Source organism: Xiphias gladius, chromosome 16 (genome assembly GCF_016859285.1).
Source record: "Xiphias gladius isolate SHS-SW01 ecotype Sanya breed wild chromosome 16, ASM1685928v1, whole genome shotgun sequence".
Lineage (NCBI taxonomy): Eukaryota > Metazoa > Chordata > Actinopteri > Istiophoriformes > Xiphiidae > Xiphias > Xiphias gladius.
In genome coordinates, this window is record NC_053415.1 from 24,777,727 (window position 1) to 24,791,848 (window position 14,122).

At 44.5% G+C, this 14,122-nt stretch overlaps 2 protein-coding genes across 5 annotated transcripts in view; one reads left to right on the forward strand and one right to left on the reverse strand.

Moving 5' to 3' along the window:
* fer1l6 (fer-1 like family member 6) overlaps positions 1-3,989 on the forward strand; it is a 20,011-nt gene extending 16,022 nt beyond the window's left edge. Inside the window, exons 35-41 of the mRNA XM_040148611.1 lie at positions 505-593; positions 694-792; positions 1,496-1,616; positions 1,852-1,972; positions 2,084-2,241; positions 2,342-2,442; positions 3,616-3,989. Of these exons, the coding sequence (XP_040004545.1) occupies positions 505-593; positions 694-792; positions 1,496-1,616; positions 1,852-1,972; positions 2,084-2,241; positions 2,342-2,442; positions 3,616-3,796 (870 nt within the window). The 3' untranslated portion in view covers positions 3,797-3,989. The remainder of the gene's footprint in view (positions 1-504; positions 594-693; positions 793-1,495; positions 1,617-1,851; positions 1,973-2,083; positions 2,242-2,341; positions 2,443-3,615) is intronic.
* si:ch211-67e16.4 (negative elongation factor A) lies at positions 3,933-13,850 on the reverse strand. 4 transcript variants are annotated; one of them, XM_040148614.1, is made up of 10 exons: positions 13,771-13,850; positions 10,781-11,273; positions 10,550-10,699; positions 9,077-9,249; positions 7,887-8,039; positions 7,398-7,485; positions 6,890-7,095; positions 6,671-6,757; positions 6,083-6,161; positions 3,933-5,545 (listed from the first exon to the last, which is right to left on the reverse strand). In XM_040148614.1, exons 2-10 carry the CDS (start codon positions 11,217-11,219, stop codon positions 5,298-5,300), a joined length of 1,623 nt encoding a protein of 540 aa, XP_040004548.1. In that variant the 5' UTR covers positions 11,220-11,273; positions 13,771-13,850; the 3' UTR covers positions 3,933-5,297. The 4 variants fall into 4 exon arrangements, with proteins under 4 accessions (XP_040004548.1, XP_040004547.1, XP_040004546.1 ...); XM_040148613.1 differs by having other exon boundaries at positions 13,461-13,835; XM_040148612.1 differs by having other exon boundaries at positions 13,365-13,835.
* Positions 13,851-14,122: the final 272 nt, after the last annotated feature.

Genomic DNA, 14,122 nt, shown 5'->3' on the forward strand with positions numbered 1-14,122 from the left:
AATTACAGTATTTTAGACCAATAAACTATTAAAGTAAGACAGTGTTACTTGTTGAAGGCTAATTGTTTGTTGCTGATGGTGCACATCCTCACCACGATCTTTTTTTTCTTTGTTTAACACATTGCTTCCTCGATTTTCGGCTACGTCTACAGTATATGGATCATGAAGCTCAGATTCTGGCCAAGTCGAGATTGTCAATACCGATAATCAGTACTAGCCGTTCAAAATAATTAAGTGTTTTTCTCAGCGTATCACAGATCTACCAAATCACAGCAGGGGGTGGCAGGTTAGTGTGGCTACTATGTGTGGGTGAGGGGAGAGGTATCATCCAACAGAGTGGTGTCAATACATATCCCTCAAGGAGGAAGACAAGCAGCTAATATAAGACAGGAAACAATTCTTGATGCTTCGTCTGTGTGTGTGTGTGTGTGTGTGTGTGTGTGTGTGTGTGTGTGTGTGTGCGCGCGTGCGTGCGTGCGTGCGTGTGTGCATGCGTGGGCATAGGGTCAGGTACAGATGTGGGTCGACATGTTTCCCATGGACCTTCCTCATCCTGGACCTTCAGTGGACATTTCACCTCGAAAACCAAAAGGGTGAAGCTGTCTCTCTTGATAAAACAACATATATACACATACATATTTATATATATTTTTTTTTTGAAAAGGGCAACTTATACCAAATGTGTGTATTCAGGTACGAGCTGCGCATCATCATCTGGAACACGGAAGATGTGATTCTGGAGGACAGTAACTTCCTGACCGGTCAACAGTCCAGTGATATCTACATCAAGGGGTAATAACAAGCTCCCTATTTGTTCAAAAATGCTGATATTTTGTCAGACTCATTGTTTTTTTTTTTGTTTTTTTTTGCTAATTAGAGGTTGGTGACATTGAAAATAATTTATCCTGGGCTTTTAGTTTGGGGACAAAATCTCACAGTGTGAGAGCCAATAAATCAGGCCGATATGTCAGCCTATATTAGCTTGTTACAGATATATCAGTACTGACGTATACGTTGGCTGAGAAGTAACAAGAAATTGCATGACAGCAATGACAAAAATGTGTTTTAATTACTCATGAAGTGTCGTCGTTTATTAGTTTGTCCACCAGGGAGCATAACTAGTTTATTTTTCAGCCGTAAAATGTTCCGCTCAGTACATGTCCTTACAGTTTGTATCTAAATTTAAGGCATCCTTATAAAAAGGGTATATATCGTGTTTATTTTTTGAACTGTCAGGTACTGATTTTTATCGGTACCTGCCTAAAAAAAAAATCAAGCATCAACAAACTTCATTACACACACTGGACGTACCAACAGTAAATGTTAGCAGTCAAATTAGTCACTGCCATATTTGTCGAGGCCTGAGTTACTCCGGTACATTCAAGTAACGATATTAATTACATAATGTGGTATGAAAATACACGACGCAAACACCGACCACCACATGTAGGTACATGTGTCTCCACTTAGCCACTGCCTCTCTCGTTCTCTGTAGCTGGTTGAAAGGCTTAGAGGACGACCGACAGGAGACCGACGTCCACTACAACTCTCTGACCGGAGAGGGAAACTTCAACTGGCGCTTTGTCTTCCCCTTCAACTACCTGCCCGCTGAGAAGGTACTGACCGACGGGTGCACGCAGGTCCCAGACCTGCGGCACCGAAGGGAGCGCGATCCCGAATCCCTAGCAGCTCGGGTCATTAGGCCCGAGTAGAAAAATTAACTGCAGAGCAAAACGATATCGCGTTATTCCATTTCCTCTGAGGGAAACACAGCAAACGTGCCTCCAGAAGATATCGGATCTGAGTGAAGTAAAACACACCTGTTTATACTCTCCTCTCTCTCTCTCACAGGTTGTAGTGGTGAGGAAGAGAGAGAGCATTTTCTCTCTGGATAAAACAGAGCAGAAGCTTCCCGCCATCCTCATTCTGCAGGTCTGGGACTTTGAGACGCTCTCCTCGGACGACTTCCTCGGTGGGCGTGTGTTACTGCTTCTCCACGTGCGTCTGTGTTTCTTTACTTGTACATTACACTGATTATCCTGTCGGTCGTCCTCTGCGCGTGTGTGTGTGTGTGTGCGTGCAGGCACTGTGGAGTTAGACCTCCATGATTTCCCTCGTGGGGCCAAGACGGCCAAGTCCTGTAAGGCGGACATGTTGACGGACCGGACGGAGAGAATCTCCATCTTCCAGCAGAAGAGAGCAAGAGGCTGGTGGCCCCTCAGCAAATCTGGAGAGCTGACGGTACACGAACACACACACACACACACACACACACACTGACAGATTGGGCACTCGTTGAGACTCTGGCTGACAGGTGTGCTGTGCGCTCTGAATCCGTCAGGGCAAAGTGGAGGCGGAGTTCCATCTGGTGACGGCTGAGGAGGCGGAGAAAAATCCCGTCGGACGGGCCCGCAAGGAGCCGGAGCCGCTTCCGAAACCGAAGTAAGAGCAGCCAAACTAGGATTCTGGCAGTAATTCTCTTGAGACAAATGCAAGGCTATTTTGACTTTACAGAGCTTTTAAATTAATACTTTGTTTGTTAGATTGCTTGTATTTTTAGCTGCAGTTATATAAGAGGAACAATATCATGTCTGTGGTAGAGCCCGACTGATACAGGATTTTTTAGGTCGACGCTGATTTTGATATTTGAAGGTTTAAAGAATTTATAGAGACACGTACCATAAACCAAAATTTCTGATAATGTTTGGCTTTCCATTATTTTAATTTCTTGTTCCAAATCGTCCGTTATAAACGCCAATGCCAAATTATCTGCAATTAGATTAAATCTGCCTCTTAAATCGGTCCACCGATGTTTCAGTCGGGCTCTGGTCTGTAAGATAAAGGAATAGTTTGACATTTTGGGAAATACACTTATTTGCTTTCCTGCCAAGCTAGATCAGAAGGATGGTCCTACCAGCATATCTAAAACTCACTAGTGGGCACAGTATGTCTCGCTTTACCGGGCTGTTAAATGCTGGACTATTTCTTGTCGGAGGCAGAGACTTCCCCCTGGTTGCCAAACAACCTCACGGTGACAAGACTTCAGGAAGTTACTGCTACAGCCGAGAACCTCCCGAATGTAACCCCCCCATAAAAACCCAAATTTATGTTTTTGATTTTAGATTTGTGTACAGACTGAGCGAGCGAGGTAGGAAGTGTCAATTACTGGGCTTTAGAGGTGCCAGTGAACAAAATTTCTTACCTCGGGAAAAACTCCAGCTAGCTGTTTCCGGTCTTTATGCTAAGCTAACTGGCTACTGGCTTCTGTACATTTACCGTGCAGACATGACAGTGGTATTGATCTTCTCGTGAAACTCTCGCACATGAGCACAAAGTTGGAAGCAGGGGGAAATAGCCAAACTCTATCTGAGCTGTTTTCCAACCTTGCCTTTTTTTACACATGGAACCTAAGGAATTGCACTTAAATGAGTTCGCTTCCACGTAGGGACTAAAGCATTTAGTGACGGCACATAGCATCTCCTAAGTCCTGTTCTAATAGTTTTGTTGGCATCTTTGCTCACTGTTATAACTGAGCAAAACCCAGACCACTTAAGCTATTAAAAATAGAAGTGCTTGTAAATGTACCGTGTAACAAACTACTTTATCCCCCCCCAGTCGTCCAGACACCTCCTTCTCTTGGTTTGTCAATCCGTTCAAGTGTTTCTTCCACCTGGTGTGGCGTAGCTACAAGAAGTACATCATCATCGCCCTGGTCCTGCTCATCACATTGCTCTTCCTCGCCCTGCTGTTCTACACGCTGCCAGGAGCCATCTCTCAGAAGATAGTCGGTGGATAACACACACCACCCCCTGGACTGTATTCACGCTGCATTTTCCTCCGTGACAACGTTACACATTCCTACCAACAAGACAGTATCGACTCAATTGAAGCGGAGCGATGATTACAGCGGCCAGTAACTCATTCAGCTGATGTAAGGTTTTCCGAGTGTTTTAATAGGAAAGTTTGATTTTTAAAAATCTATCCTCATAATACATACGATCTGTTAAGGAAGAGTTCGACACAGTGCACATTTTAGCTGCATTTATTATAACCGAACAAAGTGTCAGTCTTCTGATTTTCATGTGGTAATCGTCAATCTCCTGTTTAGTCTAAAAACTGAACATCTTTTTCTTGTTAGCAGCCTTGACATGTTTGTGGTAAACGAGTCTGCGTCTGTCACAGACAGTTTCCCCAGAGAGAGAAAATAATACTTCTGTAATTTCTTTGTGTCCTCATCAGGCCACTTAGAAGTGTGCGTCTAGTACACATTACAATCTCCCACATTATTTACATTGTAAAATACAACAAACTTACAGTATACATATTTAAATACATGACATTTCATGAGTTTACAGTGACTGTTTTGGTCTGCTGATACTGGATGTTATGTGTAATGATGTAAAACGAGAGTAAAAGATTTTTCACAAGTATATAACAGCAGCGACATGGTCTGATTTTCTCTTGTCTGTACATACTGTGTGGGTAGGGCTAAGGTGGCTGGATCAGTATTCATTTTAGCGGGTACAGGTCTTGCAGGTGTCTTGTCTATCAGGAGGTTAGTGGAAAGGGCACTGTTTTTGTTCCCACATCCATTTAATCCACTTATCATTAGAACCGCTCAGCTAGCATTACCGCTGTTCATTGTCCGGGTTGAGGTTGAGAGGAGAAGCTAAAATGTTGGCTGACACAGTAGCAGGCATCTGGAGGAAGATACAGATAGTTGACTGCTGACATTAATCCTGGAATTTACTCATCTCGTCTGAGAGCAACAGGGAAGATACCAGACTAAAAGAAAGTTAACGTTAGCTTCCCTTTTTATAAAAGCTGGCCTGCACATTTCCGTAAGTTGTCCTGGCTGTTTTGTTGCATTCACATGCTTCTTGTTTAATTCTCAGTGGATTGTGGATGAATGTAGTCCATAATCTGTTTCTTTCATTAACATCAGATAACATTACTGCCAGAGACAGAATGCAAGATGCTTCTTAACAGCAGAGCAACAGGCCAAACTGATATTTCCGGGCGCAGCAGAAACTGTTAAATCAGGAATAAGGCTGCAGCGTGAGTTTTGCACAGCAATTTCGAATGCTGTGTTTAATTTAGTTTTAAACTTATGTTTGTCCATAAAAGAATATTTTTCATCATAGTTTTCATTGACAAAATTAACACTGGACTGTATCACCACTCCGGTGCTGACTACATCCTGCAGGTGAGTTCTGACTCCTCTTGAACATCGACCATTTGACAATAATTCATTCTTCAAATCTCATTGCGCCGTCAGAGTTCTGATCTCACACGCCTCACTGTGAGATATCTGCGTCCGTCAGAGAAATACTCTGCTGTGACAGGCTGACCTTGGGGTAGGACGAGGAGGAGGATGACGTCACAGTGTGCTGATGTGCGGCCATGCTGGGGCCTCTCAGGAGCAGGGAAGAAGAGGTGGTGGAGGTTATGAAGGGAAGAGTGGCAGAAATGCTGCTGTTGCTGAGGAAGCTGCTGGACTGAGGCAGCGTGGAGCTCTGTCTCTGCTGGCTAATGGAGGTGGAAGCTGAAACACAAGACGACGATTTACTGGCATTAAGCGGCACTGTCTGCAAAGTATTATTTTCTGATACTGATTAAGCTTTGTATACTCCAGTAATGTTTACAAGTCCTCCCGTCAAACAGGCCTTTACCAGGTTCCCCCGTAGGAAATTCATTAGTAGAAGCGTTAACAAATAAATAAAAGACTATTCTCTACTTGTGTCTCATAAGCACAAATTGTCTCCTCCTTTTTAGAACTATATGACTTGGCTTTATCAATGGGGGGAAAAAAAACAGGCCTACAATATTGTGGTATATAATTTTTAAAAAGTCCATCTTTTTTTTTATCTGTGCGTTGTGATTCATACAGCCAGCTCCCGTATTCTGTCGCTTTGATACACGGGGAATTCAGCCACAGGATGTTTTGGAGGAGCGGACAGTGAGATAAGATCAAACTTTTAACTAACTTCAGTTCAGACTGCATTAGGTTGAAGTGTGTGTCCAGCTGCAGATTATGAAACTGGGACAGAACAGTTGAGGAACAAGGTGTGTCTCATCTTACCGCAAGATGCTCTGAGCTCCTGATTCTGGCTGCTGATGGGAAAACCGGTTTGAGAAAGACCTGCAGTGCCACTTTGAGCCTGAGAGTGAGCAAAACAAACATCACAGGCTCGACAGGAAGGTTCCAGCGATGTAAAAATGATACTTTAATGTAACTGGGAAGACTTCTGGTGAGTCCTAATTAGTCAGTAACAGTGAGGTCTATAGGCGCGGCGCACTTGTCACTTGTTAATTCTTCAAAACTAAGCCATGCAGTGGAAACGGTACCTTTAGGTAATGCAGTGGCCAGGAAATCTTAAGTAGGATCTGCTGCTATGCTAGTGAAGGTATCACTTACTAGCTTTAGTCCAGTCACTCAAGTAAAGTTGTGTGAGTCCATATCAACATCTCTAACACAGAGTGAACTAAAATGAGCCAAGACACAAAACCCAACAAAAAAGGCGTTTTCATACATGTCCACTCTGAATCAGACAGTGGAGAAATGTCTACTAAAATAGGACACTTCTTTGTGTCAGGGACAAAGCCATTGTTTTGCTCTGGACCATGTACTCCGTTCTGTGAGAGAAGAAAAGACAAAGTCGTTACTGACCTGAGCCTGGTTCAGACAGGCCTGGAGTTTCCTTTTCGCCCTCCATCTGGCCACCCTCAGCCTGGTCTTCTCTCGACGCTCTCGCACCTTCAACACATCATCGTCATCATCGCATTTTACACTGAATGTGGATCGATGAAGAGGACACTTAGAAAATGTCCCTTTAAATGTTTGTATGTGACTATGTCACATTGGTATTAGAGTATGTAGAACACTTACCAGATCAGCCAGCAGCGGCTGAGGCAGCGTTTTCTCCAGCTCTCTGCGCCTGTTGAGGCTTCGCCGGCGGAGCTCGTTCCTGCGCAGTTTGTACTCTTCATAGAGGCTGAGGTCTTTGGCCCAGGGTCGCGCTGCCTGGCGAGGTGGGATGCCGGATGCCAGGGCCGCCGTCGACGGCAGGGACGCCGCCGGCTGAAGCATCAGGTCTGAGAGCGCAAACATGGAGAGATTTGCGGGGCTTTTTTGACAAATGAAAATAAGTAGAGATTAAAGGTAGACTAATATATTCAGTTGCTGATTTATAGAATTATTGCTGGTCTACAGTTATAGCGGTTATCAGTACTGCTTTTTGGCCTGGGGGGTAAGCAGGGGAACCATCTCTACATAAACACTGCAAGTGCAGGGTATTGCACTCCGCTCATAAGCCCTAATCAGGCCGTGGAAATTCAGAAGCATGTGCATGACATCTGCCCACACTCGCACACACACATACAGTATATCTACTCACAGCTGCTTGGTCCAGCTGAGCTGAGGGCTGTAGCGTGGTTCCTCTGGCTTGGTGGACGTCCGGACCACTCTGTCATTGAACTCTGAGCCTGGAGGAACAAACGAAAGCGTTCGTTCTGCTCTGAACAGTGTGTGAGATTCAGTGCATTCCACTGGTTCTCTTATGATGAGCTATTTTTTAATTCAGTGGGTTTAGTTTTCCAGACTACCCTGCTATGCTAAATCAGAACTCCTTTAGTCCTGGAGTGGTCATATCCCCACTCCCCTGAGCGGAGAAATCTGCCAGTGATGTTTCCTCACCACTGGCAGATTGGTTGAAGTTTGATTGTTGAATGCTGGTGGAAAATAGTTGCCCAAGAAACAGACGGTCTCCTATTTTCAGACTGTTGACTGTCTGCAAACAGTCTTAACAACTTAAAAATAACATTCTCCACAAGGAATCAAAGGCTGACTTAGCATTCTTAGATTTGATATTCAGCCCTAACCTCACCTCTGACTCTGAAAGAGGACCCTGCTGCACCTGGCAGTCAAACAGTAAGGTGGCCATCACGTCCTGCTCTTCCTCTGGCTCCTCCTTGATACAGATCACCTCCTCCTCCTCCTCCTCCTCCGGCGGCTGCGGCTGCTGGGGTTCCTGCTTCACCTGCATCACAACAGGAGAAAACCGGGACTTTGATGAGAATATCAAAGTGTAATACTGTAATACCTCCACCAGTTTACATATGAAGATGTTACAGTCAGATGCGAGTCCTCCAGTAGTCAGGGAGGCTCTCCAGACACGTAACAAATGACTCAAATGACCTCGCAGGTCAACTTTTATTCACAGTATATAGCCCACCATCACAAATAACAAATTTCCCTCAAGCGGCTTTACAATCTGTACAACCTATGACACACTCTGTCCTTAGAGCCCTTAATTATCGACCACATAAAGCAGAGAAAAGCACCATGCACTCATACTTCACGAGCTGGAGTGAGGAAATGTTTGGCTTTTTTTTTTCGTGAATTACTTAATTCTTTTTAATAATGAATTAACTGTTTGATTAATTTTTCTTAAGTCTATTGATTAACTGATTACTAAGCTAATTAATTCAGTTCTAGGTGGGAACAATATGCCATCTCTAAACTCACTTTTAAGAGACCCATGTTGTGTATTCCTTTTCTTTTTTAAATTTTTATATGAGCCACAACATTAACATCAGTTACCGGCTTTAATGTCGGGGCTACTCGGTGTATGTTAATTTAATTTATTCAGTTGACTTTAACATATATTATAGAGTATAGCACAGGTTTTCTCACAAAAGTACTAAACATAGTGTATTTTTAAGAACTGCAGTGTTTCCTAAAAAGCATTCTCAGCAATATTTTTTAATTCCACCGTCTGGCTGTGTGTGTTCAGTGATGTTCAGGACAATAAAAGACTAATTCAAGAAAAGTACTTGTCATTACTGATATTTGTGTACTTAAAACACACATCAGGTAAAAATTTTATGCAATGCAGTTTACTTTCTCTAATCTAATCCCTTTCTTTCCTCCGCTGTTTTCATCTACCTTAAATAAAGTAATATAATGACACAGCCTTTTGTCTTTATCCTTGTTTTTGAAAAAGAGGTAAGAGGTCAAATCATGGACCACGTCACCCCACTTCAGTAAGGTGTGTGTATGTGTGTGTATTGTCACCTGTGGAGCAGTGGAGGGCAGCGTGGAGCTATCAGCCTGGTTGGAACCATCTGGGGACAGCGGGCCAGCCGCTAACTGCTGCCCTGGATCCAGAGTCAGGGCCTGGACGGAAGGAGGGGCCACAGCAGTGTTGACGCTCTCGACTGTGTCTCGCTCCGAGGGACAGAACAAAACTGCACAAACACAGGCATTGGTTCAGTCTACTTTACCCACGCAGGGACGCAATGTGACGACAGCGATATTTTTTCAATGCATATACAGCAGACTCTCTAGGGTTTCCTATTCTCCATTCAGAATGTAGCCTGACCAGTAAAGGATTTTAAAGGCCAGTTCAAGCAACAATATCTGAGAGTTTAAAAAATACAGTGTATATCAGCCGGAAATCAATTCTTCTTTTTTTTATATTTAAAAAAAATTCCTTAAATTTTTTGTTTTTTTGTTTTTTATGATTTGAAGAATTGTGATCACTATTCACTATGTACCAAACAGGACATTTTTGAGTTGAAAACTAAACGAATCGGTGCCCTCGGTGGACAAACTTTATAATGGAGACAATGTTTTTAAACTACCTCAAACAATTATTTGGCATTTCTTTCCTTTAAAGCTACAATATGCATGTTCTGGAAATCAAGCTACCGCTGCCATGACATTCAAAAGCAAACCGCTCCGCTCCTCCCACTCCTCCGGCCCTCCCTCTGCTCCGTCACGCTCCGCCCGGCCCCTCCACCTACATCCTCGTTGTGTTCGCTGCCTCGGCTTATGCAGGAATACGGAGCTCGCTGGCCTGTGAGTCAGCCGTAGTGACGTCTTTCAGCAGCTAATACTAGCTGGAAGCCTCGATGCAAGAGGAGACCAGAAGCGTGTTTATGCATTGATTGACAGCCGTGAGCTCCCGCCCCTGACCTTTGGCCTTCTCTGATTGGTTAGAATCAAATATATCTCTGCCTCCGGGCTGTTCGATGAGTCTGAGTCACAGAGGCCTTTGACAGCACCTCTCCACATTAAGACACTGGAACATAATTAACCTCAAAAATATGAGGAAAAAAATTACACACTGTAGCTTTCATTTCTTGCTGCTCCTGGGCAACATGTACACAGATACCAACCCACTATAAACCTATAACGACCTATAAATATTTACGCAAGCTGTGATTCAATGAGCCCTAACTTTAGACAAAAATGAATGACCAGTTACCAGTCGTTACTGGTGACTGCAGCCTGACCAGTAGGGAATTTCTGGGGCATATGCTGCAACAGATATTGTATGCAAGCATTTTTGTGTAAAAACAATAATTGAGATTTAGTTTCCGGATGTATTTCTGCCTTCATCCTACCACACCTTTCAAATCTTATTTGATGGGGGCAGTAGGAGAAGAAAATAAAAGAAGCGTAGGGAGAGAACAAATGTTGGAAAGAATGCAGCCACCCACGCCCACACCCACACACACACCCCTGAACCCCTCAGCTCTGTACCTGTGCTGCTGTCCAGGGCATCTGCAGGTGTGGTCACAGAAAGTGACACAGGCAGCAGCAGGTCAGACGAGTCGGAGCTGGCAACTCCCACATCTGAATGACAGCGCACTCTGATGGCACGCGTGCTTGTGCTCTGTAGAGAGGTGCACTCTGGGAGTTCAAACACAGGCAGGAGTAAGACTCAATGGAGCGCAAGGGCAAGTAGAAGTCCGTCATTTTGGTGGTTGTTACCTTGATTGCTTCTGGTCAGTGCTCCCTCAGCTGCCCTGGTCTGAGTCGAGCACGATGGCAAGGTCTCAGTGGGGGAAAGGCCTGCACCACCTCTCTGTGTTTGGGGGAAGGTGGACGGTTGGATGCGGACCAGAGTGGAAGCAGAGGCTCTCTGCTGCAGTTCCTCCTCCACCCCCTGCCTGTAGTACTTCAGCTTCAGCTCGGTGTAGCGCAGCTTGGCTCGAATACTGTCATTCTCCTTCTCTTTTAGGGCCTTCTCCCTCTGCAGTGCCGTGATGTCCCTCTTCATCAGCGCCACTTGGGCTTTCAGCTCCTCAAATTTGACTCCCACCACTTTGAGCATCTCAGCCAGCACCGTCTCCACCGCTCCATTCACGGCACGCTCAACCACGGTGCCCATCTGGCCTCGAATCAGCGATACGGCGATGCTGACATCCATGTTGACGAGACCCGTGTCCCCAAAACCGCTGGAGAAGGTTCTTCAAAGTTTTACCTGAATGGAGTTAAGAAGTGCAGTTTAATCATTCAGCTCTTTACAATTATGTCACTTAATCCAACTCTAATCTGTGGTGCATTCAAGGAGGCTCCAGCATTTAAGATTTGAGAGTCTGTTCCCAAAAAGCATAACATAAATTAAAGATTAGCCATGCTGTTGGAAAATCACATCCAAAAAGCAAAGAAACCACAAACCAGGAACAGGAAAGGGATGGTGCGAATCTGGTCTTGTTTTAGCATGAATGTGTCACCTTTGTTAAACATGTTTTGTTTTTTTTTTAAAAAGGCTCAGAGACCAAAAGCACACTTTTATAAAACTACTGCCTACTACCGATAATGACAATCTATTGCTACAGCTCCTTCGTATCCATACCGACGAAATAATTGTGTTTCATTCACCACAATCACCACTTTACTGACATGTGTTAGAAGTAATAAGCATTTTCACTGTGAGGAAAACTGCCCGCAGTTTGTCCGCAGACACTCTCTACAGGAAAGAAATAATCCATTGTAAAACAGCTTTGTCCAACATTGAGCGTCCTTTAAGGGGCAATTAAGTAAAATTCCATACGTCAGGCCTAATTAAACATCTGAAAGCGCTACAGCCTGTGCGTACATTTTATGTTAATGTAAGGACATCCTTATGAGAAAAACAAGAAACTATATTAAATAGGCTAATAACTAACACACACACACACATTCATATTGTTTTATTTTCATGGTATAATACTGATTACAGCATGAATACACACGAATACACGTACACATTTGGTGTGTGGATCGGCTCTGAAAATGTTACTGGTGCACATCAAAGTTTTGGGACTGTTCTTGCACATCACATATTTTGTTGATTTTCAGCAAACAGACATTAAAGATGTTCGCTAAAAAGTAGGGAAAAAAATTCAACTGTAATTGTGGCATACGCAATACTGTGCACCGTTCTGTTCGTGAAGTCTCAGACTACATTAACTTGTTAGGCCTTGACTGAGGCAGGTGTAATGCAGCTCAAAAACTGCCGCTAAGGATTGTCAGCTAATATCAATTCAAGAGCTGATAAATTATCTGACTCTTCAAAGCTTGCGGTAACACTCAACAACCATGGGCTCCTCTCAGCCACTGACTGAGGATCTGAAAATGAAGCTAATCGATGCCTACAAAGCAGGAGAGGCTATAAAAAGACATCAAAGAGCTTCCGCCTTGAAATTTCCATTGACAGAAATGTCATTAAGAAATGGCAGATAAGGGAAACTGTGGAAGTCAAGACAAGATCTGGAAAAACAAAGAAAACTTTCAGATAAAACTGCAGGTCTGCTGGGCGGAAAGGCAACGCAAACCCTCCATACGACTGCAGAGGAGAAGCAGGAAGGTTTAGCTGACACAGGAGCGAGGTGCACCGAGGTGCACCGTTCACAGTGCAGCGTTGACGCACAAACGGCGTCTGCGTGGAGGAGTCCCCAGAAGGAAACCTTATCTGCGTCCTCGCCACAAGTCTGCAAAGCAACATCTGGAGAAGTCAGAGTGGTTCTTGGACACGTGAAGTAAAAACTGAGCTCTCTGGACGCAGTCACCCAAAAGTGTGTTTGGGGCATTTGGAGCACCTCGCCAACTGTTAAGCATGGAGGAGGAAATATTCTGTTGTGGGGGTGTGTGGCAGCCAGTGGCCCAGGAGCCGCTGCGCTGGCAAGAGCGAAGAACGGATTCCTAAAAATATCAGCAACTTCTGGATGCAGATGTCCTGCAAGTCAGCCACGAAAGGGAAACTGAAAAGATGCTTGACTCGCACAACAGAACAATGACCCAGAGCAGATCTCAAAATCCGCCATGAACTGCTTCAAGAGACACAAGTGGAAGCTCTGGGAAGAGCCCTCAAAGACCCCTGACCTGAACATCACTGAAAACCTGGGGCTAGATCTCAAACAGCCTAAAAATGTCCACAAACTGTACGTAGTGTATATCTGTATTCTGTCACATGTCAGGAGACAGGCTACGCAAAGGAGCATAGGACACAGTTGGTGAAGCAGTTAGCGTACGCAAATGAAAGTCTGTAAAATAAGACGAGTAGTAATGGAAAAGTAGTTTCCCCACTTACATTTAATTAAACAAATCTCCCGTTCCGACTGTTTCTGCTAACGGCAACCGTGCGGGACGCGGTTTATGAGCTGACCTCGTCGTGGCACCTTCCTACCTGCCTATAGCTTCTTCACGGGTCAGACCGTGTCGAATGATTCCCGTTGAAGTCAAAATCTGGATAAAAGAGAAAAGACTTCCCCCACCGTTTATGCTGGTTCACGACTGACAGTTGGTTTAGCCTGTTGCTACTTAGCTTCTTGGCTAATACAGGACCAAAACTGTATTTAGCTAGGCGGCGCCGACGTATACTTTTAAAGGCTGTTGAATGCTATTTTCACGTTACGCGGACTCCCATTATTAGGTACATGGCATAGCGGAAAGAGAATCTGTTTCTTTTCACATCAATCTGGGAACAGATAAAGTACCCGCAGTAGCGCATTTTCTGCCGTCGCGACAATAATATGGCGAAGTGTTTCCGGGGTCAGAAGTTGAACGAGAGCGCAAAGCTCGCCAATTGCCGGAAAGAGGATCACTCCGCAGCTAAAATGACACCCCCTTCTCCTCTGCTCTCCCCTCGACTGGCAACCAGCCCTTCGGGTCGCTTACCACCGCTTTTGTGCTCCTGGATGCGGATCAGAAGGAAATATGTAGCTTTATCTTCAAACGAGGTTCCGTAACCGTGCTGAAAACAAGCTGGGCGCCGTAGCTTTTAGCAAACATTACTCAAACAGGCGTAAACTGTGCATTTGTTGGGAGCTATTTTCAGCCGCGGATAAA

Excerpts from the sequence above, each read along its gene's own strand:
- si:ch211-67e16.4 (XM_040148614.1), bottom strand. The coding sequence starts at position 11,219 with ATGGATGTCAGCATCGCCGTATCGCTGATTCGAGGCCAGATGGGCACC. Across the intron at positions 9,250-10,549 it reads TGCCCTGGACAGCAGCACAG|TTTTGTTCTGTCCCTCGGAG; the intron begins GTACAGAGCTGA and ends GTGTTTGTGCAG. Across the intron at positions 5,546-6,082 it reads GGAGCTCAGAGCATCTTGCG|CTTCCACCTCCATTAGCCAG; the intron begins GTAAGATGAGAC and ends CTTGTGTTTCAG.